The sequence below is a fragment of the Ailuropoda melanoleuca genome, chromosome 7, assembly GCF_002007445.2.
Source record: "Ailuropoda melanoleuca isolate Jingjing chromosome 7, ASM200744v2, whole genome shotgun sequence".
In the NCBI taxonomy this organism is placed as follows: domain Eukaryota; kingdom Metazoa; phylum Chordata; class Mammalia; order Carnivora; family Ursidae; genus Ailuropoda; species Ailuropoda melanoleuca.
Genome location: NC_048224.1, coordinates 128197034 through 128222238, shown reverse-complemented (window position 1 = coordinate 128222238; position 25205 = coordinate 128197034). Strand labels below are relative to the sequence as shown.

General features: G+C 38.6%; 1 protein-coding gene across 2 annotated transcripts in view; it reads right to left on the bottom strand.

Annotated features, from left to right (window-relative positions):
* Positions 1–222: 222 nt before the first annotated feature.
* IPO5 (importin 5) overlaps positions 223–25205 on the bottom strand; it is a 35843-nt gene continuing 10860 nt past the window's right edge. The window contains exons 8-25 of one of the 2 annotated variants that reach the window (XM_011219256.3): positions 23891–23978; positions 21559–21665; positions 17857–17981; positions 17676–17765; positions 17384–17557; positions 14623–14841; positions 13449–13532; positions 11961–12093; positions 11752–11873; positions 9268–9364; positions 7948–8120; positions 6816–6927; positions 6674–6729; positions 5546–5668; positions 4445–4664; positions 3515–3743; positions 1596–1737; positions 223–978 (exon numbers count right to left, since the gene is read on the bottom strand). In XM_011219256.3, the coding sequence (XP_011217558.1) occupies positions 892–978; positions 1596–1737; positions 3515–3743; positions 4445–4664; positions 5546–5668; positions 6674–6729; positions 6816–6927; positions 7948–8120; positions 9268–9364; positions 11752–11873; positions 11961–12093; positions 13449–13532; positions 14623–14841; positions 17384–17557; positions 17676–17765; positions 17857–17981; positions 21559–21665; positions 23891–23978 (2381 nt within the window). In that variant the 3' untranslated portion in view covers positions 223–891. The remainder of the gene's footprint in view (positions 979–1595; positions 1738–3514; positions 3744–4444; positions 4665–5545; positions 5669–6673; positions 6730–6815; positions 6928–7947; positions 8121–9267; positions 9365–11751; positions 11874–11960; positions 12094–13448; positions 13533–14622; positions 14842–17383; positions 17558–17675; positions 17766–17856; positions 17982–21558; positions 21666–23890; positions 23979–25205) is intronic. The other variant, XM_034665394.1, reaches the window with a different exon arrangement.

Here is a 25205-nt window from a genome sequence, read left to right as displayed (position 1 = left end):
ACCTTAAAAGGATATCAATTGTGAAGGAATAGGTATATAACTTAAAGTGGAAGATGGTAAAAACAAGATGCTTTAAAAGTTCAAACTGCACAAGGAAAATATTAGGGGAAAAGAAAACATTCAAAGCCATAGTTACTATTCTAAAAAAATATTAGCTTATTCTTATATTAAAAACATTAAATGAATCAAAGCCAGACAGTACTGAATTTTTACACAAACTTCTTTTGTATTTCAATGTTGTTTATTGAGGAGTGAATGAGAGACTACTGCCAGACATGCCAACGACACTTCACATTCAAGGGCTGGAAGCTGAAAAGCTTTCCAAGTTGAGTCACTGCATAAGCCTTTTGGGAAAAAACCGAAAGTGACATCAAATATGACATCTTCATGCTTGTTTTTGTCTTCAGCTTTTTTTTTCTTTTTTCAATTTTTAGATCTATTACTTTGTTGGGTAGAAGGCTTCTTTCTACCCTACAAAAAGACTCACACTCCAATTAATAAAATCAATACTAGGTGTATAGCAAATTGCTTTAACACACATCTACGCTGAATAACTGATCTTAAAGCTGTTTTGTCTGAAATTTCCTTACATCTAATGAGAAAACTTAATTTCACTTCCCTTTCACCTTCACGTGGGTGGCTTATACCAATAGAAAAATACTCTTCAGTGCTACTGTAGGGCTTACGGGGAACCTCTTCAGTGGTACCAGAGAATCCTTTCAAACACCACTCTGAAACCCAGTGCTTCTCTTCCCGCTGTTGTGGCTTTGCAGATGGCCTACACAACACAACTCTACCGTTCTCTTTTGCTCAAAAACAAAACAAAGAAACCTAAACAAAAGGGTAAACGTTTATTTGGAGTTAGTTTTCTGGTGGTGCTATTAAGGCCCTTCAAGCAGAGTTCAGGAGCTCCTGTATGGCTGCCTGCTGCTCGGGACTGAGCTGTGCTATGCACTCGGTCCACAGTCCTCCAGAAGTCTAGGAAAAAACAGTTTCACAGATTTAGACTCAGGAAACAGTCATTTGGAAGTATTTTACTAATCATCATTAGGTAGACTCTAATAATACCAAATGCTTTCTTTTGAGGTAGACTAGTTTCATGAGTATCATTATAAAAGCAAGAAATCTGTTCATATCTTTAAAGTTCATTTACACTAAGTTTTCTTCATTCAGTCTGACCTGATAAAGCTGTCCCGGGTAGAGGACACAGTCAAGTAAGCAACACGTAAGAATTCAGGGAGCGCAAATCATTTAGAAAAACTTTGGTGGCTGACAGCTTATTTACTATTAAAATCTCAACTTTTTTTTCTTCAGACAATGCAAAAAAACCCCAAAACTACATGAGTATGTGCTAAGCACCAACTGGAAGGCTCAAAATGTCTCAAGTTTAGGACAAATGTTTTAGCACTAATTAAAAAATGAGAACATATTAACAGATTACATAATAAGTAATCTGAGGCTTGGAGACAAGAAAATATAAAAATGAAACTGGGTATCTATTTCTTTCTTCTGATGGAAAAAAAGAAAGAACAAAAACAAAGCACCTCCCCCAAAACTATTTTATTTCCTTCCCCAATTTAAGCAGAACAGCTTACCTGGACTTGACGAACTACATTAGCCAGACGTTTGGCACAGGGATCTTCATGTTTAATTGCCTCATGCATTTCTCCTTCTGCAATTATACTGAATATTTTGGGCAGATTGGTATTGTTTGGGCCAAGAACGATGGGGTGATTACTGACCAAAAAGAAGAAAGCCATTATAAATGAGAATTATAAGAAGAAATCACTCAAGTACTCACACTTTCCTACATCTTTCCTCCAACACGGAATTTTGTTACAGGGTCTTTATAATTATGCATTCACTAAAATCAAATTCAGTGGGAGGAAAACCAGCTAATTTTATTTATTAGCTCTTCAGTGTCTTCCCATGTAAATTAGCAAAAATACTTGGCTCATCTCTCAGGTTTGTTTTAAGGGCCAAGGAATAGAATGTTCTAAGTGCTTTATAATTTGTGACTTATTTAAAGAAAAAAAAAAAAAGAACTACTACTAAGAATAAGAGTTTAACACCAATTTTATTTTTTTAAGGCAAAATGGTTTCCAAATAAATTTGAAGTTCAAAAGGCTTTCAGGGCATTTCAAGAGTAAGCTGGGAAAAAACTTTACGCAAGTTTAATGGAAAGAAACAATAGTGAATTTAACTAGAATTCTAGTCTTTCCTTAAGAGACTTTCAGTATAGTCATTTCCAAAGGAGATGATCAAACGTCACGATGGAGAAGGGTGGCAGATAAGGAGTATATAGTCTCCAGGATGCCTATCACATCCCTTAATGATAGTTCTCCGTGGGAACACTCAAACACAACATCTGTGTGAACCTGAACTTAAACAGGCATGAAGGAATACACCTACTGACCTATTTCTACAAACTCCAGGAAAGGAGTGGTTGTAGGCCTTAGAGTTATTCATGAATAAAAGCAGTAATTAATAGCAGCAAAGCCTAGATCTGATTAATATTCAGAACTTGGACTCAGAAAAACAGACATCAAAGAACATGCCTTGGATGTGATAGCTGCTATAGCTTCCAGGTTGTTGCAATTCTTAGATATACTCATGGACACAAAATAGCATTAATAATGCCCAGAGCCCAGGGCCAGATCTTGATTATCTGTCTGGAATACTTTCCTTATACCATTGATTCTTGAATCCAAAGAAAAACCACCAGAATTTTAGAGGGTCAAATAATGGCACTACTAACATTCAATCTCATTCTGCTGAGAAGGGATGTCAATTACACCTCAGTAAAGCTGAAATTTAAAAAAAAAAACGAAAGTGGGGCGCCTGGGTGCTGTCTGCCTCTGGCTCAGGTTATGATCCCAGGGTTCTGGGATCAAGTCCCACATCTGGCTCCTTGCTCAGCGGGGAGCCTGCTTCTCCCTCTCTCTCTGCCTGCTGCTCCCCCTGTTGTGCTCTCTGTCAAATAAATAAATAAAAATCTTAAAAAAAAAAAAAGAAAAGGGGCGCCTGGGGTGGCACCGCGGTTAAGCGTCCGCCTTCGGCTCAGGGCGTGATCCCGGCGTTATGGGATCGAGCCCCACGTCAGGCTCCTACGCTAGGAGCCTTTCTTCCTCTCCCGCACCCCTGCTTGTGTTCCCTCTCTCGCTGGCTGTCTCTATCTCTGTCGAATAATAAATAAAAATCTTTAAAAAAAAAAAAAAAAAAGAAAAGAAAAACCTAAAGCCAAGTAAACAAAAAAGATAAATGGCGTGGGTGACAATATTAAAAGGGAACCTTCTTAAAACATTATGTTCTACAATGCCTCAACTGCTGAATTTAATTCCATAAAGAGTAAGCCAAAATTAGATCTAATTGCAAGGCAGTGTTAACTGTGATATGGTTTAACATGATTTATAAAGACAATGTTATTAGAAACCTATACATCTGAGGGCTGTGCACAGGAAACACTGTTTTGCATAAAAAGAAGAAAATAAGGTCTATTTGTCCTTTTTCTTACCTTTCAATCAAGTCACACAGATAATTGAAAGTCTGAACAGCTTCTTCTTTATCTTCATGTAGTGGAAGCCAAGACAACCAGTGTGGCAGGACTTCTTCAACGTTCACACAGTCAGGCTTGAACTTCATAATTTTCCCTACTGCTGAGATGCAGTTCTCTGTAGCATTGACATTTTCTTTGGTCTTAGAATCGGCTGACTGAATGACTCTTACCAGCAGTGGAAGTGCTTCTAAAATAGGCAATTGCAAGGAGGTCAGTTAAAACCTCACATTTTCATGCCAATATTTCTTTTTTATCTTTGGCCTAGTTACCAATTACAGTAAAGAATTAGGTGTAAGGCTTATGTTGTCTTATTGGCTGCAGGACCAGACCTAGTAAGGAAAGGCAGGATGCCCCAACGTGGCCAAGAGCACAAGCACTCCCTCTACTGACGGAGACCCCAGGAGGTCGGAAGCCTCCTGATTTATACTCCCAACTGCCTCAGGGTATTTCAGCTTTGAAAAACCTGCAGCTGTATTCCCGGGCTAACCCTACAGGGACCCCAGTATGTTTGAAAAATCTGCCTCTCCCTCGCCTTCCGCCCCTCCCCCTGCTCACCTTCCGCCCCTCCCCCTGGCTCCTGTATGCTCTCTCTCTCTCAAACAGAGTCTCCAAACATAAAAAGTCCCCTGCTGCAGCTAGGATATAACCCCCAAACCCGAAATCAACTATACTCTGGAGGATGGGGTGGGAGGCTCAGATTCCACTGAGACTTCATTTCCATTTCTAGGAGGATAAAGAGGTCAATTTGTATGCGCTATAGGTGAGATGTTTGAGAAAGGGAAGGAGAATACAGCAAAAATAGCTATATGATGTTTGGGAGTTTGGGGACATGGAAAAGAGAACAAGGAAGCGATAAAAGGAATGCCTGGAACCAAAGAAATGGAGTACCTGTACAAAAAGGACGATAGTTATCTCCACCATACTGTGCCATGACTCCCAAGCCATATGCAGCTGCTTGCCTGACTTCTGGGCTGTTGTCACATACATATTGGAGCATTGGCCTTAAGAAATATTCTGCATATTTAAATGAGGCTGGACTACAGTGTTCTATGACATCATCAAAGATGCACAATCCCCACTGTCTGTCTGGCCACGGTCTATGTGGACACTATAAAAGAGAGAATCTTTTAAGCTTCGAATACTGGAGTACATAAAGAATGTAAAAAAAAAAAAAAATTCACTACAGACTATCAGCTTACATGGGTATTCCCGATACAGGCAATGAAAAACAACACAGTAGTAATCACTTCTTGTGAATGACAATCCTCAACTTACAACAGAGATTTAATGAAAGACAAGTTTAAAATTAAGACTTTGTATGATTTTCTACAGAATCCCACAACCTGATATTATCATATATTGGGAAGAACCAGCAGCAGCAGCAACATAAGTACATTTGCCTCATAAAAAACATAACGATCTTTAAAAAACAACAAGAAAAGGAACAGGTTTTAACTTTATAGATCCACTCAACAGGTTAAGTCGCATGTGCCTGAACTTTTTAAAAAATGTGGTGCACTACTAAATACAATGCAAAATTAAATGCCAAAGCAGGACGAACTTCTATTGATTGCTTTTCATTGTATTTTAAAAACTGAATACATAAGGCCATCATCCACAATGTATGATTGCTGGTTGTACGTAACAAGGATTTTAACTGAATCCTCTAGGGTCCACCAAAAAAAGTAATCATTTTGTTAATTTAGCAGGGCACACATAACCTCAAATAATGAAAAGTCATTTGTAGGTCTCTGGAACGCACTGTAATTTCACTGAACTATGGAAAACCTAATTAGCAAACCTTAAGCATATATTAAATGAGAAAATATCAAGGGCAATGCAATAAACTCGATAAAATTAAAGATGGACTCTGGAAGCTCTTTGTGATTTCTAAGATCCATTTTAATCTGAAAGTATGTTTTCAAGTGCTGCACTGAAAACATTCCAGGCAACTACCTAAAATAACTGCCAAAGAGAGGCAACACTTACAATTAGGTTGACAATTAATGGAAGCAGCTGTTCAAACCATGGTAACACCTTTTCCTTGTAGCTACTGAATATTGAGTGTAAAATGTCTGACACTTTGGTCAGAATATAAACATCATTATCATCCTAAAAACAAAAACAAAAAACACACACAACACCCATATGTATTAAAAAAGTATCTCCACTATGACCAACAGTTAAATTTATTTAAAAAAATCTAAGAAATGTAAAAAATTAAATTTCTCATTATTTTCTTAAGGGCACAGTAAGAATCCGGAGACTGTGGTTACCTCGATGATTGGGGGTGGGGTCTCCGATCTGCCTACAGAAAGATAAAGGTGTGAGCAAGTACTGTACTTATTTCAGAGACTTTTCTTGAAACGTACTTAAATTTCGAAGTTCTGAAACAGAAGTCTTTTTAATTTAGTACTATTTTTTTGTTTTCTGCAAGAATGCTTCTCAGCTTGGAGCAGACTGGTGGAGACGTGGGGTCAGTTACTCACAATCTGTGTCTGTCAGCATGTGAGCACCCTGCACAGAAAGGGGCTGACCTGGGTCCACCAGGATGGCTACATGCCACACTCTGGCCCTGAACACAGACTGGAAACAGATTTCATGGCATCAAGTGATTTGATAAGGAGAGAACAGAGTAACAAAGCAGAGAAGACTTACATCAACCACTCTGTGTATTATTTATAAGGAAATCTGTATTATTCTGTGGTCCGGGAAAAAAACAGCTCATGTTACAAAAAGATCTGGCCTTAAGCCCCGGATTGCCAACAGTGTGTGACATTAGAGAGTCATTCAACGCCTGAATTTGAGTTCCCTTATTTTTAAAATGCTGAAAGCACCAAATAAAAAGCTGTTCAGAGGAGTATGTAAAAGGAACACCAGGTGAACTTATAAGCACTGTTATGTGTGAGGTACTGCAACAAGAACTCTCACACAGCATCCAAACCACAAATCAGCTAATTTCAATTACTTATTCTCTAAATTAGTAAATGCAACACATGTCAGATTCTTCCGCTACAAATTACTGATAATTACCATCAGAATGACAAGTCAGATGAATTAGAAACTTAAGCGGATGCAAATGATCACATAAGTGAAGTTCTGAAGGGAATAATTTACCTCATCTTGTAGTGACTCTTCCACCTGCTCATCATAGTCTTCATCTTGTCTTTTAACTAAAACACACCCAAATAAATGTCTTTTTAAATGTTGCCAAAATGGTCACGGATTACATTCAGAAATAAAAGTGTGAAAAACTTACCTTGCCGCAATTCTTGATTTTTAAAATGTTCTTCGAGTTTAGCTTTCAAAATTCCTCCCAATTCTTCAAAATGTTCATTATTAAGGCATCCATCTCCCATGACTTCAATGCACTACAAAGAAATTGAGGAAAGAAAACAAGCCACGGGATTTAAGGGTTCTAGAGTCTAAAGTTAAATTCCATTAAGAATCACGTGGAAGCATGAGGAAAAATTCACTAAGCCGATACCCTGGATGACTAATGACTGAGTAGATAACGCTTGGGGGTGTGTGTGTGTGTGTGTGTGTTACAAAGACAGTACTTCGAAGAATAACAATATTTTTATATGAAACATCCTGAACATGTCTTAAATGCCAGGGATTACTGCTAGGTGCTGAGGTCTTAAAGATGGAGCAGAGCACCCAGCTTCCAGGGAGCTCAGTCACCCACACAGACTCCATATAGACCCAGCTGGAAAAAGGGCAAGTGTGTGCTGGCGGGCACTATAGCTGGGGGCGGGGGGGAGGATGGGCACTATAGCTGGGGGGTGGGAGGATGATATCTGCAAAGCTCCAGCAGCATGCATTCTTTGGAAAAAGAGAAGAAAATTAAAACTGCAGGAGTGTAAATGGGGACAAATAAAGGTGAGAAAGAACTTTTAAAACGAACTGTGGAGCAGGCCAGGAGCTGAACAAGAATATGGGAAGAGGAGTGACAAGTAACAAGCAAGTTCATGCTTGAGAAAAGGAGAATGAACTGAGAGGGAGAAAAGGGAGACTGACTTCTGGAACAGACCAAGGAAGGCTATCTCAGCAGAAAGAAGACATAGGCGATGTGAAAAGCAGAGGGATATAGGAGAGAATAGGACAAACTAGGGGTGGGCTGGAAATGAGCCAAGATTCTGCAGCTGGATTATTAGGTAAATGATGGTGGAAACTAATCAAGACTGGACTACGAGAGCAGCTGCTTTGAAAAAAACAAACAAAACAAAAAGAATGACAACACCAAAATGTTAAACTAAAAAAGAATTAAACATTTCCAGTAAATAAGAAAATCATCTGTTATAACACAAAAAGACTGAATTTTATTTATTTAGCAAGACTAATAAAGGAACACACAACCTTATACATATTTTTAAGAGAAAAATACTTACCTTTGCAAAAGAATGCATTATTTCTGAGAGGACATCTGAATCTGGTTCTGTGCCAATGGCCTTGATTAGAGCATCACACATAAAATGCCACATCTGTGTAAGATACTCAGGACCACGAACTCTCGCACATTCCAGGAGAAGAGGCATGGATTCTGCTGCTGCCACTCGAACACGTTTTATTGTTAAGTAAACGTAACCATTATTCTCAGATACATTTAGTGTAATTGCTATCCTCAAAAGATCATTCTATCGCTTTGCTCATGCAAACGTTAAAGTGCTCACTGACTGCCAGGTAACCTCTGTTTAGGCCAGACTGCTACCCAGGAGCTTGTATAAGTAGAACATGCGTACAAAAACAGGCATCTCCCTATCCATGTGACTTCTCTCCTGTCTTTTCTGTCACTTACAATACAGCAGCAATGAGTCTCAAATGTGAAAGGATCTGGGATCCTTAGAGCTTATCTTGAGATGTTCCTATACCAAAACTTCAGGCAATGTATGTTTCTAATAAATGCAACCAAAGCTATTATCCTCCTGGGAAAACTAATGAGGATCTCCTCCTGTCAGAGCCTTTTCAATTTTCATTGAAGATCAAGTTGTCCTTCCCTATCTAATATCATTTGTAAAATAAGGTCCTGAGACTTCCTCGTAAAAAGACTTCCTTGTCCTCTGGCATCATGGTAAGTTCCTGTTGGGCATCCTTCTGTAAAGGATACTGCAGGAAGAACAACAAAGGGGCTCTGGAGTCAGGCCGATCTTGGTTTGGGTCTGGACTCAAACACTGTTGGGCCATCCTTTTTTAAACATCCATCTGTGAAATTGTGTGTGCGTGCGTGCGTGCGTGTGTAAAGGCATAAAAAGGTTTCTATATGTATTAATTACTATTACTATGTTGAGAAGAAAACATTTAACATCCAGGTTTATCAAGAAATGTTTCTCCCCAATGTAGAACCACAAAAATTATGAGTGGGTCTCTAATCTATTAAGAAAGGTCTTAGTTTCTTAACATCACCAAAAGATATTTGAGAAAAGCAGCGATCATATACAACTGCAAACATTTGGTAATAAAATATGAATGCTTAAAATCCTTCAGAGGTTCATAAAAAAGCTGTCAACTAGAAGTTAGGTAACATTTTCTTTTTCATGTTTTTGGCACAAGCAAAAACCATGAAACTAAAGCACGTGCAAAAAATGAAGTTTATCTATAGTGCAAACAGTAATGGTGATGCAGAGGCTTCAGCTAACACAAAGTCTAATACCTGAATAAGCTACAATTTAACTAATTCTGGAAATGTTTTGCATTCCAAAGTTGTAGGATATCATCGTGGAAATAAAATTTCAGTAGAGGGACCATCAGTTTGACAACCTGTTCGGTATATTCCACAAATCCTTCCTTCAACTCTTTAGCATAGCAAACCTGAAAACAAAATATTGGAAAAGACATCAAGATCCATGTTAGTTTTTAGGTATTAATATTTATTAACAAATAGCAGAACCGTAAGGACCACATAATGCTGTATCCTGACTAGAAATACATTTAAAGCTGCATGTGGGCGGTTGCCTGGGTGGCTCAGTTCATTAAGCATCCCATGTATGATTTCGGCTCAGGTCATGATCTCAGGGTCGTGAGATCAGGCCCTGTGTCAGGTTTTGTGCTCAGCGTGGAGTTTCCTTGAGAGCCCCTCTGTCCCTCACCCTGCTTGCTCTCTCTCTCTCAAATAAAAAAATTAAAAAATCTTAAGGAAAAAAAAAAGCTCCATGTAGGACTGTGAAAGGTGTTTGGGAAACACAAATATAAACGTAAAAAGAACTGTAAAATGGGAAAGGGCCATGGCATGACTGCAGTATACACTGTCGTTTTAATTCTTGTGGATGGGAGAATTTTGCAAAAGTTTCAGCACTCTGAGAAACTTCAAACAAAATATATCAATTAAGGAAAAATATTAAAAAGATAAGGGCGGGGCGCCTGGGTGGCTTAGCGGTTAAGCGTCTGCCTTCGGCTCAGGGCGTGATACCGGCATTATGGGATCGAGCCCCACATCAGGCTCCTCTGCTAAGAGCCTGCTTCTTCCTCTCCCACTCGCCCTGCTTGTGTTCCCTCTCTCACTGGCTGTGTCTATCTCTGTCAAATAAATAAATAAAATCTTTAAAAAAAATAAAAATAAATAAAATAAAATAAAATAAAATAAAATAAAATAAAATAAAAAGATAAGGGCATATCACTTATGTTGTAAATCTGCAAAAAGGCTTATGTTACCTTGTATTTAAAAAAAAAAAAAATCACTTCGGGGTGCCTGGGTGGCTCATTCAGTTGAGCTTCCAGCTCTTGGTTTCAGCTCAGGTCATGATCTCAGAATCTTGGGATCTAGCCCCACATCGGGCTCTGTGCTCAGGCGGGGTTGGCTTGAGTATTCTCTCTCTCCCTAACCCATTTTCAAATAAATAAATCTTAAAAAAGAAATAATTTAGGCAGTGAAACAGAAAAACAGTGCTGTTTGTTTACTTATTTATTTTCAGAGAGAGAGCACCCATGAGCAGGAGTTGCGGGGGTGGGGGTGGGGGGAGGAAGTGGAGAGGGAGAGAGAATATCTCAAGCAGGCTCCACGCCCAGTGCAGTCTCTGATGCAGCTCGAGCTCAGGACCCCCAGACCATGACCTGAGCTGAAAGGAAGAGCTGGGTTCCCAAACGACCAAGCCACCCAGGTACCTTAAAAGTGCTGTTTTAAAAATAATTGTTTATTTTCTTCCACTACATTAAAAGATTTGGTAATTTTAGAGATGTGACATTTATAATTGCTCTCTAGTTGATACCACAAAAATCCAAAATATTTATAAATTATAGACATAAATATTTATAAAATATAGTAAGTACTGATGGTAAGTTTAAGAAATTAAGTTTAAATGAATTAGAGAACACAACAGTACTTTATTAATACAAGATAAAATGTAAACAATTAACTTTTATTTAGGCTTACTCATCTGCTAAATTTGTAATCCAAAACCATAGTTTTAAATATTTTTAGAAAAATATATTGTCCTTGTTTATAACACATGCTCATAAAGGGGAAAAACAACTCAAAGAGAACTTATACACAAGACCCCATAATACTATAAGAGATAATCATTGCAAACATTTTGATGTCCCTACCATGTTTATATATACATATATATTTTTTACAAGTGAAACCATAGAGTTTTATTTTCAGTATCATCAGCACATTTCTGTTCATTCATTCAAAAAAATATTCCTTGGCCACCTTATCTACTATACACTAAGCACAACACAGACAAAAGTCCTTCCCCGCACATAGCTTTGTATTAGCTGTCTAATGGTCTAGGGTACATTATCTTCCTCGTAACAGGCACTCAAGCTGCTTGTTTTTTTGTTGTTGTTAGAGACAGCACTGATAATGAAGTTTACCTACATGATTTATTTATTTTTTTTAAGATTTATTTATTTTAGAAAGAGAGGGAGGGAGAGTAAGGGGAGGGGCATCCTCAAGTAGACTCCCCACTTGAGCACAGAGCCCTAGGTGGGGCTCGATCCCAGGGCCCTGACATTATGACTTGAGCCCAAATCAAGAGTAGGCTGCTCAGTTGACTAAGCCACCCAGGTGCCCACCTACATGATTTCTTTATCCAGAAGTAGAAATGTTGCGTTAGAAGACTTCTACATCTTAAAGAATATACTCCTGCTCCTTAAAATAGTTTCTTTAGCATCTATGAAAAGAACTCCTCTGAAATGTGTATGTATGAGATATGTGAGGTTGTCAACTGAAGTCTGGTAACAGTGTACACACTCACCAGCATCTGACAAGCAGTAGACTTTTCTTCCAGTCCCGCAGTTTTAATACCAAAACTTTGCTGATCCCCAAGGTTCACAAACTCCCAACCATCATCATCACTCATATTCTCCATGTCTTGGGCTATTAACGGAAGAAAACAAATTCATGTTAAAAATAATTACAGAGAAGAATTTCACGACTGCTATGTCTCTTCAGGAAGACACCTACTATCTAAAAGGGCTACTTCAGGCTTAATCGAAGCGGTCTTCATTAAAGGCCCCATAACCACTGGAAGGTACTGCTGAAATTCTTTTCCAAGAATTTTGCACATTCTGGCCCATGCTGAGATCATGTAAGAGATCTGGGGGGAAAAATTAAAATTGATTTTAAAACAATGGGCAAACAGACATCACAAAGAAAGCCATTTCCCTATTTCATAGAAACAATGTTTTATTTTATATTCATACCTCTTTAAAAGGTAAGTACATTTTCTAAGGTCATACACTTAAAATATTCAGAAACAACAAAATCATTGTGAACATTTACCCTCGGATACAGACAGCAGGTGAGGCAAGAGAAAGACCAGGACCATGTCTTACTGTTTCTTACTTTCAAGAAGCAATATACAGTTTTTCTCTAATAGCAACTGGACCACATAAATAAAACCTTCTTAACCATACCAACTCCTAGGCATTAATTTTTTGAAGGTAGGAGGAACCTGTTTCATCTGACTGTATCCCTACTGCCCAGAATTCCATTCATTAAACATTTATTAACATCCAAGAAACAAAACATCCCTTTCTCGTAGCTGTTTTAATTTTCTAAGTGGCTGGGTTTGTTGAAGACACCTCTTCTACTACTGTGTTTACGTAGTCTTAACCACCTGCAAATTTCCTACGGAGATGTCAGTTTTTAATTCATCATCCTGGTAACCCAGAAAGTGATTTTTTTTACTCCCCAATGTATCTACCTCATGTGTGTTCACACAAATACCCCCCACTCCTACTCTAGAACAAAACAAAACCCATTTTAAATTTATGGGAAACAATTATAGCATGGCTGTATAAAGTCAACACGTAATTCAGCAATTATTTATGGAGTGCCTGTTATACGTTAGGCATCGTGAATACTATTAGGATTATGATACACACTTATAACTTACAACACAGTGTCATAAGGACCCACTATCGAGACTTAAACACCAGATGTGAAATATGAGCAGGGATTAGTCAGGCTGAGTGGGGGGCAGGTCCTAAGTGAAACGAATGTTTGTTCACAGGCAGAAAGAGAAAAGCAGAGCATGTTCTAAGGCTGTTAGGTTTCTGTATTTCTTTTCTGACAGGGGAAGGAAGTCACGTGGCACTGAGAGGGCTGGGAGATATACAAATGGAGATGTCTAGTAAGTTGTTGGACAAAAGAACTTTGAACTCAGAGAAAGACCTGGAAGTCACAGCATACAAAGGAAAACTGAAGCCACAGTACAGAGGACACTGCTCAGGAGATAAGACGGCCTAGGACAGAGATCTAAGAGCACCAAAAATTGAGCGTCAGAGGAGAGGAGGCAGCTGAGAAAAAGGTGGCAGGAGAAGGGAAGGAAAACCAGTGAAGAATGTCTCTGAAACCAGGGGTATCTCAAGAAGCCTCTTACTCAATTCCTTTCCTGAGTACAGTACCCCGCAAGAGCCACAGCTCCTCCACGGACGGAGGCTGCTTTACCTGAGGGTCGTCATCCTCCATATCACTGAAGTCTGTCTGCGTCTTTAGTAAGAGCTGCATCACATCGGACGCATCCTGCATGAACTACAAGAAAATATTTGGGAAAAATCAACACCAGTGTTACTTGTGGCTACCAGATCAGAGGGGTGCTTATTGCCACCCAATTTTGTTTCTTATATAGTGACAAAACTTTCCAAAAGAAAATCTATTCTATTTCCCACATGGGTCATGACCCCTCAGACAAAAGTTACACTGAAAAATGTTCACCTATATATTGCACAGACTTAGTGCTCTTTCTAGAAAAAATATATTCTCTACTGAAGGTCAGAGTGAACTGCAGTATAAAGGTATTTCTAATGACATCAACTTTGGGTCTATGGTTTATGTATTTCCAGCAGTAAAAAGATAATCCAAATCCAGAAAGAAAATTTTGGATTGCTCCCTAGAACCGTATGATTTTCATTTAACTCTGTGTAGTTCTGGCAATCTTCACTGTGTAAACAGGCAGTGCTTCAAAGACAGTTTGAAAGCCAGATACAGTGAGTATGGGACATAAATTATTGGTTAGGTTCTCAGTATCCCACAGAAAACGATTTATAAGATAAGTTAATACTGATGATGGTTTTGGAGAAACCCACCAGAGAGGTTCTAATGCTGATAGTTCTGAGAATTGAATCCTGAGGGGTCAGTGACAGAGAACTTCCTTTGGATCAGCTTTGACAACTCTGAGATGCTGGGTGGGGGGAATACATTGGCAAACAGTCCTTGCTAATTATTTTCTGAAGAACAGTATGCATATAGGAGTTCTCTCTTAGGACACCTGATGCTTCTGGATTAACAAGCAATCAAGTGGAATGTTTCCAAGTACATGCTGAAATGGGTGAAACTAAACATATGGATCTTGAACTCCACAGGCCTCCCAGGAGATAGACTGTGAGTGAGGCAGGAAAAGGGGGAAGTTTCAAGAGCATAACTGAATTAAGAAAAAAAACCCTTAGTATTAACGCTGATAAAATTAATTTATATACAAAGTAGGAATGACAGGACAGTACGATGATGGAAAAAAATCAAATATCCAGAAAACCATTTATCAGAAGGAAAAGCCCTCTAGTACCCTCAATGCCTCCACAGCCAAACGATATACAGTAAATTCAACCTTTGAAAAATCACTTACTTTTTCCTTCCCAACGGCCAGACCAATGAGGCTGATGCACTCAATAGTTTTTCCTCTGAGAAGTCTGAGTTCCTTCTGAACTGCATTCTCGACAATGTGCTTTAGTGATGGCATAAATAAATCATAGTAGGGGACAAATTTTTCCTCTGCAGTATCTGCAACTGATGCGATAGATGTCACAACTTGTTCCAACACTAACTTGGTGCCTTTCTGAATCAACTAGAAGGAAGACACACAAAATAAATCACGGAAATGAGAAACTGGAAGAAACACCCCCTGCGGGTTCTCAAATGCTTCTCTGCAACAGCAAGCTGAGACCACCCTCCAGCAGCCAGAGCAGAGACTGCAGGTTCCGGAGCAAACGAAAGGATCCCTGTGGAACTACTGAGAGAGATCTCCTCGCTCTGCTGTTAACAGAGTGCTCCTTTCTCATGTCTGCTTTATCTCAGAGCAGCTCATGCTTGAGCACAAATCTGATTCCTCTTCCAATTTTGTATCGCCAGCTTAATGCCTGTCTTTCTTAGTCCTTTTTCCTCATTTACTCCCACTACTTACTGTATACTCGGCGCTGTCCTACCATGTGTGGAGAGAATTCCCTTTATCTTCTAATCAGACTCTTCCTGGAAGGTACCACTAACAGGTGTCTGAGCTCCTTCACAACGCTTTCACTGTCTGGTAACACATGAGCTCACCTTTCTCCTGCACCAAAGACCTATGGTATTCTCTGACCTGGCTGGTAACAAACAGTGGATACTTGCAGCTGGGCTCATGCTGTCACCTAAAATACCATTTTATAATCCCTGTGGATTCATAGGAATACCTGACCCAGTGAGTACTCCAGATTTTTTCATTCCCCTCATCAACTCCAGCCACTCTCCGCAGAGCTCTTCAACTTGGACTAGCACTTCCACCGCCCCTAGAAGAGGGTAACCTACTCCCTTCTGCCTCTGCTCCACATTTCAGGTCTAGACCCTACCTCTGATCTCAGAGGAATGCCGTTCTTCCTTGGCTACCCTCTCTTTGTACAACTCTTATCCACATATCTTATCCTCTTTCCCATTCCATCTTAGCAATTCCTTCTTTTGGTCTTTAAAAATCTGACATGTTGTCCACCTGGGGGAAGGACATGCAATAGAAACTCTTCACACTTCAACCCTCTATCTAAACCTACTTGTAAAGTCACGTTTGCTCCATCTATTCCTGAATAACCAACTCATCCACCTTCAACTTGGGTCTACTTCTTTCTCTTCAAATTAACTCATGTTCCTTTATCATGTTCTTAGTCTGCTGTCATCTGACAGTGAACACCCATCCTGTTTGAAACCCCCTTCTTCTTTGCCTTCTGAGACACTGTATCTTATCTTCCACCCTGTTCTCCTTTATTTTATTTTTTTTCTTACAGATCTTATTTATTTATTTGACAGAGACAGAGACAGCCAGTGAGAGAGGGAACACAAGCAGGGGGAGTGGGAGAGGAAGAAGCAGGCTGCCAGCAGAGGAGCCTGATGTGGGGCTCTATCCCAGAACGCTGGGATCACGCCCTGAGCCGAAGGCAGACGCTTAACGACTGAGCCACCCAGGCGCCCCCCCCCCCACCGTTCTCCTTTAGAACAGGGCTAGGCAAAATGTGGTTTCTGAACTGTCTGTCACTGGTTCACAATGAATTAATAATGTATAAGAACTGAGATTCTAGGGGCACCAGGGTGGCTCAGCTGATTGAGAGTCTGACTCCTGGGTTCAGCTCAGGTCATGATCTCAGGGTCCTGGGACGGAGCCCAGCATTGGGCTCTGCACTCAGCAGGGAGTCAGCTTGAGAGTCTCTCTCCTTCTGCCCCTCCCCCCTTCTCAAATAAATAAATCAGTCTTAAAAAAAAACAAACCCGAGTTTCTAATGTTAGAGACTTTACTTTTACAGCAACTTGACAGTAACTTTATGACTATTAAATATAATAGCTAAAAAAGGGCATTTATTAGTTCTTTTTATTCTTGTCATTTTTTCAGCAATTTATTTTCACTGTATTTAACTGAGCCTAAATCTTTACCTTTCTCACCTGCATCCTCTTTCTCACACACTGCTGTACTAAACATCGTTCAGCCAATTGTTTTAAGTTGCACCTCTTATTTAAGGTATAACTATAAATGTTCTTCTATTTGGATAGCCAGGCCTTGTTTGAAACCCAACATATTTAGAGCAAAAAGGATATTTTTCCTCGTCTCTCTACTTCTGTCATCCAGGTGAGAACGGTCAACATTTTTTTACTACTTCCTCTTTTTAAATTCAAGCCAGCAGAAAGAAACTCTTACTGCTTCCTGAGAAATGACTTTTAGAATCATCATCTTCCCCAATTTCCACCCAAGCTCTCTGAGCAATCCGATAATCTTGACTTAAAACTTCTCCCTTTTTGTTTACGCCTCACAACGCCATCGTGCTAATTTCTTACAATCACATTACCATGATTTCTTGCAGCAGGTAAGAACAAAATGGTTCTTCCAAATTTACATAAATCAGAATTCAAAATAACTGCCTTGCTTTCAAGGCAATTCAAATACTGATTTTACCTAACCTTTAGGCTCTATCTTCTTCCCAATTCCAATATTGGCCTGTTCTCTGGTCAAGACTGAATTATTCTACTTCAAATAGCCAAACCTAACTTTCTATTCTTTACAGCCATGCTGAAAAGTTTCTCTTTCTCCAGGTCTTATCCAACAAATTAACCTATGTTAACCTCTAGATAAAGAGCTGAAAGACCTCGAAACTTACCTCTTGAAGTTTAAGTACCATGATGGAATGCAGATGTTTCACCAGATTGTCTAAATATGGGATAAGTAGTGACTTGGGACAGTCCTCAGTGAAGTTAATAAGAGCGGCAGCGGCGTGGGCCTGTACTCGCTGATTGCCTTGGTCTTCCATGGTCTGCAGCAGGGCTGCAATCACCTGTGAAATGAAAGCAGATAAGCACACATTTTGAAATGCCACATTTCAAAGCATACACATAAAATGCCACCCCTCTTCTTAAAAGTCTGATTTGAGCATCTGGAGACTTGTTACTTACCTTCTCATGAAATTTCTTTTGGAAACCAGGTGCAAAATCTGTAGCCATCTGTCCCACGGCATTACAGGCTGCATACCTTACTCTTGGATGCTGGAATAGATTACTTTGTATAAGTAAAGGCAATGGGTTCTCATGTGAAACTATGGTAATAATTATGAGTCAGATATTTACTGGTACTTACAGGATCCTGAAGAAAAAGCAAAACAAAATTTACTATCTCATTTAAAATTCCTTCCATTTGCTGGTGGCATCCTTCACCAATGGCAGATAAGGCCATTAATCCCGCATGCCGGTATTTCCAGTCAGCTACAAAAAATAATTACATATGAAAGAAGAGCAATTAACCAGTACAAACATGTCACTCTGGTAGTCAGAAATATAAAAGTTCTCCTTATTTGGAAAAGACTATCAAAATATTTTTACACATTAGAAAAATGAACAGAAAAAAGGGCCTGACTGGGACTATTCCACTGGAGTGATGGTTACATCACAGGAGGATTTCTATTCCAAAAGCAGTTAAAAGGCAATATAGAAGCAAAGAGCTTACTAGTATTTAAACCAGCTACAGAAAATAAGGCTTTCCTCCTAAGATTTACAGTAAGCAACAAATACTTGGATTCTGTGTCACACACTGCTATTTACTGAATAAATATTCACTATCTCCATCATGGTCACATTTCTTTTTTTCTTCTTTAAAGTTTATCATTTTATTTATTTAAGCAATCTCTACACCTAAGATGGGGCTTGAACTTGTGATCCCAAAATCAAGAGTCACATGCTCTACTGACTGAGGTACCCCAGTCACAGTTCTTTAAAAAGAAAAAAAAAAAAAAGCCACGGAGGAAAGATGCTGCTTTTAAAGAATTTTTATTTAACAATATGATAAATGAACAGATGGGCTTTATTTATATTCTAATATTACTAATGGCTATGTGATTTTAGACTAATAGAATATTTGCTAAGTAATATTTATTTTACTGAACCTTCCTATCTTATTCTAATATATAATTTCCCTGACTCTCATTTCTAAATATTTATATTTACTACATTATTGTTCCCTTTAAGGTGTTTCACATAACTTGTGGCACAAAGCAAGAGATACATAAATATAGAAAGCTAGTATCTGTGTAAAGCAATGTTTCTCAAAGCGGGGCCCAAGAACCCCGGGATTCTCTGAATCAAAACTGTTCTTCTGGTAACATTCTTTCACTCTCATTCTGAGGGTCCGGTGGAGTACTCCAAGGATTACAACACATGAAAATCCTATGAGACTGAATGAAGAGGCAGAAATAGGAACTCAGGATATTTAGAAGATATTTACAAAAATGCATAAGACATTCTTCCCATTAACATGTTTTTCTTTTGGAAGAGTCATTCTTCATGAAAAACGTTATTTCTGTTAATGTGTAATGGGTTTATTATTGTCATCTTTAAGTGCATATTTTAAATGTTTTTTTTTTTTTTCCATTTCTAATGGTATAAACATTGATATAACCCACATAAACAAAAGCACTCTGGGATCTTCAGTAACTTTTAAGAGTGTAAAGGGGTCCTGAGAACAGAAAGTTTGAGAACCGCTTGCATAAGGGTTAACTAAAGTTGTAGGAAAGTCTGAAATTATTATCAGACTTCATTGTTCACTTTGGGAAGCCCAAAACCCATATAAAGATGAACTCTGTTGTGACTAATTCTACTAGAAAGAATTTCTGAAAAATTCCTAATTTTGCTGTTAAGTATTAAAACCTCACTATTATTTATAACATTATTAAATATTTACTTTTAATGTGTTTCAATTACTCAATAGACCAGCAAGTCAAAATTTTTCAACTGAGGAATAATCATCCTAGGAAACCAGTAAATAAGGCGCTAATCTTTGCATACTGATTTTACTAATTTAAATAAGAGATGCAATTACTAAAGGTGTCCATATTTGGTTCAGAGAATTAAAAAAAGATATGCCTACACATCTCCAACAGGCAGAGTCCCTAAAGTATGTTCAGCAGAATGTGATGCTATGGTATGGGGATTTGGAAATGGTTTTTCTCCTTCAAATTTTCCTTTTTATTATTTAAAGCAAAACCAGTAAAACTATCTTTAAAAATAAAGTGGGGTGCACGTTAAGTTACTAGAAGAGACATATTGTTTGCTGTTGCTAAAGCACTTTTTGCATACATGAAATACATCTCTGCATCATTTTTTCCTCTTTTACAGATGAGAAAATTAAGGTGCAGAAGACTTGCTCAAAGCCATACAGTTAACAGTAACAAATCTTATTAAGGGATCACTGCCATATATGTAAAGCCTTCGGCATCCAGCTAGTAAGCTGTAGCAGAAATTTAAAAGCCAAATTCTTGAACTACAAATCACAATCACATCCACACTGATTTGAAGAATAGTGTGAACCAATGGTGAAACAATGACAACCGGGTGACCTTGTGCAATCTTTTAATGTCTCTGAGCTACTTTCTTCATTTTAAAAATGGAAAAGCTAGATACTTTCTAGCAGCTCTCATAACTTAAGCAATCTTTGATACTGTCTCCATACCTTTGAGGAAAAAAAAAACTGTTCAGAAATTTAGGAAGTAAAAAAAAGGGGAAGACAATTATTCAAGACCCAGATATACAATCACATCTTAAAAAGGAATAATGGTTTTGGGCCGTGCCTTTTCAGGAGAAGAATCTTACACAGGGTAAGAAAGAATTAGGTAAATTGTGTAAGGCCTCCAGTTCTCAACAGTTCACTTTTATTTGAAGCGATATTTTGCTATAACTCCGTTTTACTACTTTAAGATGCTGAATCAATGATCTGATCCTCAAGTGTGTCTCTTGTATGTAATGTACCCTACAGATATAAATATCTATACAAGTAAGCCAGGATTTCTGTAGAAGAATGTATACATTAGCATTATTTGTAATCAACAAAAACTATTAACATCTAATGGGGTACTGTAGAAGGCTATGTGGTTGCTAAAAAAAAATGAGGGGGAGCTATTTTGTGGTGATAAAGATATACCCTGGGGGTAAAAGCTTAAGGTAAGTATGGTATGTCCATATGGTATGTTCACATCTTTTTTTAAAAACTGCATGTATACACAAAGGAGGTCAGAGAAAAGTCTCAGAGACCTATTAACAGTGGCCATCTCTAAATCTAAGTTAAGGAACTTTTAGTTCATACATTTCTGTATTTCAATTTTTAAAAAAAGTTAAGCACCTTAACTCTGTCATTAAAAAGACAAAAATAAGCGGTGCCTGGCTGGCTTGGTGGAGCACACACTCTTGTTCTTGGGATTGTGAGCCGGAGCTCCACACTGGGTGTAGAGATTACTTAGAAATAACATCTTTAAAAAAAAGACAAAAATATAACACCTATACAACAATTTTTGATATTGATATAAATTACAGGTATAGAGGCTGACAAATGACCAAATATTTGCTATGAAAACAATAGCAGAAATATAGAAGTGGCTTCTCTTCTGATTAAACATTTTTAAAAACAAAAAGTAGTAAAGGAAGAGGATATAATCAAATATGCTAATATTTTATAAACATTAAATAATAATGTCTTACTTAAAAATTAAAACCTAGATATTTCTGGCTAGGGAGAAAATCTATAGTCTTTCCTTGGAATTACAATTTCTTTCCATACACTGAAGCCAATTCTAGGGAGGGAACTGAACATTTGCAGTAGTGAGGAAAAACATTCTTTAGCATAAGATTGAATGGTTCCCAAAGAGGACTAAACAGGATTTTATCAGTATAATATAAAAATTGGGCTAAACACAGGATAAAAAAGGTAGAAAGGTTAAGTCTAAGCACTTGTCAGAGTTTCGGATTTAGAAAGCCACACCGCGCTACTCTAGTGTTTGAGGGAGACCCGGCTTACGGTTTTGGAGCATCTGCATGATGTGTTCCTTGATCATCGGTAGCACCAGCTTCCCACCAAGTCCACACGCCATTCGGTCCAGGGCGCTCTCGCCAGCAACCGCATTGCTGCACAAGACCGGAGAACGGATTCACCTCACTCAACGTACACAAGAACAGTGCACTGTACACACGCACATCTAAACACGTTATCACACTAAACTAAGGCTGAGAAAGACCAATTCAAGCAGTCTTCTGAATGTATGAAGTTGTGGGTTAAAAATTCAGAGTTAAAGAAAAGGAGGAGGGTACATAACATTTTCAAGATTCATTCACCATGGTGTAAAAATTCCTGTTTCTCAACCTTAGTTTTCAAGACTTTGCTCTTTCTCTCCCTCACTGGCTAACACTCAAGCTTTGATGCTTTTAAGACTCAGAGGTATGAGGTATGAGCAGTGTTTAGGTGAGCCTTGTGATCTCATTTCCTGGACATATACCTTTCAAACTCCTCAACGGACAGAACACAGACAATTGAAAGCCGTGCTCAGACTCTGGAGGATGTCTTCCTTGCTGTGAGCTTGTTTACTTTTAAAGGGTTGCAAACCATACTGCCACAAATTATACACAGGTGAAACTCAATTCTAGTGTTTTCACTGAAAACAGAAGAAATCTGGCCACGAAAGAGCCTTTTGCACTGTCTTTGAACTGAAAGATTAGTAGTGAGTTTGTCATATGCATCATCTCAAATTGTCAGACAGAGGAGACTATAAAGATGAAACTGTAAATGATCTTTAGGATATATTCCAACTCACCTTGAAAATATACTTAAGACCTAATTACTCACAAGTAAGAAAATCTTATTCACCTAGCCCAGAAAACATAGCTTCATAAGTCATATAAATTAAGTGCCTTGTACAGGGAAAATTAAAGGCCAAGGAACAGCACATTGTAGTAACTGAACCAGGGAGCGGAAACCTGATCTGAGCCAGGTCTTCCCTTCAGCCCTATGAAGCAATTTCCAGTGAAGGATTACTTTCATAGACTTCAAAACAGCATTTAAGCCAGAGTAGTCATTTGTAATAATGGGACTAAGCTGCAAAACACATTGTATATTCTGTAAGTCAAATGTCTTTAATTTTACCTAATACCTATTGTAGTAGCTTATACTGACTACCGGTCTATCAGGGGAATACTTTCAGTTCTCTTTAAGAAAGGGAGGTAGTATGATGCACTGGGAAGAGTAAGAGAAATGGCATTAAACCTCAGTCTATGGACTGGCTATATAAAGCCTAGACAAATCACTCAATCCCCACCCCTCCATTTCTGAATCTACCTGAGAATATACCTTTAGGACCACTGAAAAGAATCCACAAAGATAACAGAGCTCTGAAGTGCTGTGTCTCATACGCATGTAAGAAGAGGCCATCAACACCACTGGACAGTGAATTAGATTCTGGTGGTCTCTGCCACAGGACTCTCTATCCATGAGGGTCTCATAAGTCTGAATAAGTTAAAAAGTAGCTCCAGTGTCACTGTACCCTACAGTACAAATCTCACCACCATCTCTTTAGCCTAAAGTTAACTTGTGTGAAATTGGGAAAGCAGGGCATTATGCAGGGAACTGTGTGGAAACAACTATTTTAAGTGAGGTCTATGCATATAAAGGCATTTTTCATAATAAAGCTTTTTTATACATATTTTAAGATACTCTTACACTAAATTAATCTTGAAAATTTAAGAGTAAAATGTGGTAGAAAAGATACCTACTTTATTAAAAATAAAATATTTACAGGGGCGCCTGGGTGGCACAGTGGTTAAGCATCTGCTTTCGGCTCAGGGCGTGATCCCGGCGTTATGGGATCGAGCCCCACATCAGGCTCCTCCGCTATGAGCCTGCTTTCTTCCTCTCCCACTCCCTGCTTGTGTTCCCTCTCTAGCTGGCTGTCTCTATCTCTGTCAAATAAATATAAAATCTTAAAAAAAAAAAATTTTTTTTTTACAAAATTTGACACAGAAAGCCAAAGTGTCGGGTGCCTGGGCGGCTCAGTCGGTTAAGCGTCTGCCTTTGGCCCTTTGGCTCAGGTCATGATCCCAGAATCCCAGGACAGAGTCGGGCATCGGGATCCCCGCTCAGTGGGGAATCTGTTTCTCCCTCTAACCCTCCTGTCTTCTCATGCCTTCTCCCTCACATAAATAAATAAAATCTTAAGAAAAGCCAGTGTCCCAGTTTCCAAACTTAGAAGTTTAACTTTAGATGACAGAATACAGTGGAAGAGATGGGTCCTAGAACCCTAAACTCTCGCCACCACCTGAGCTCACTCCATGCCAACAGAGTGTCCGGCATGCGTGATTACCTGTCAAAGTCATCATCTTCCAGCTCATCTGCATTTGCCCAGTCCTCATCCTCTTCAAGGTCAACCATCATTGCTAACATCTGAGGAACTAAAGCAAATCATCACTTCATACCCAAATACTGTGGCTTTTTTATCAATATCACCATTTATGAACAATAATTTTAAAAAGTAAAAAACAAAGGATTTACTTTGCCTCTAAGACAGAAAAATTATTTGCCTGTGCCCTCAACATCTGGTTTGTTAGATTTTAACCTTTTTGCCACATTTGCTTTAGATCTTGTTCTGCTTAAGAAGTAACATTAAAGATAAAAGTCAAACTTCCCAGATCCTATTATATTTTTTCCTTTACTCACCAGAGGTGAGCACTGCATAAAATCAACGCTTCTCATTCTCCAAGTGTTGTTACACTTGAACTACAGATCTCTCTGTATATAAAATACAGCACTATCTCAAGATTTTAATTTTTACACAATAAATGGTGTACCATAAGACATGTATCCTTCGGCAATCTGCTTTCACATGGTGGATTTCAACTTAATACTTCACAGTATTCCATTACATAAACACACTATTCTACTGAGGACATTTTAGTTGTTTCTAATTTTCTCCCTTTTACAAAATTTGCTTTGATGAGTTTCCTATCTACATTTCCTTGACAAGTTTGAGTTCAGGGCACGAAATTGTTACAGGTATCTTCAATATTACTGAGAAAGACTAACTGTTCTGCATAGTGGTTGCATAAATGTGCACTGCTCCAGGAAGTTTGAAAGGAGACCTGTCTTATTTCACAGCCAGGTGTGAAATGCCCTGAAGCTATATGAGTCCTCAGCTCCACACCTTTCATCAACACTTGATAATTGCTGAACTTTATGACAACTTGGACTCCACAACTGCACTGGTGTTTACTGACGCTGAGCAGCCCTCATTAGCTCCCTCGGATTCCTCCCTTGTGGATTCCTGGGTCCTAGCCGTTGCCTGTTTCCTACAGACCTGAACTTGCTGATTCTGTGCACTGCAGCTGTTTTCTCCCAGCCTGCAGCTTATCTTTTACTTTCACTTATGGTGTATTTGGTCAAAAAATTATTTTAGTATTCGCAAATTTAGCAATGTTTGTATCTATGGTTTTTGAGTCAGTCTTAAAAAATACATCTTTCTCTACTCTCAAGCTTTACTTTCAAAAAGTATCTATCATTTAAGTGTTTAATCAACCCCAAATCGGTTTTTACAGGGTATCTGAGGTCGGGATAGATTTCTGTCACGGAAATGACCTTTGGTCAATTATCTATCTTTTAGAGTCAGCTTTGTTTCCATGTGA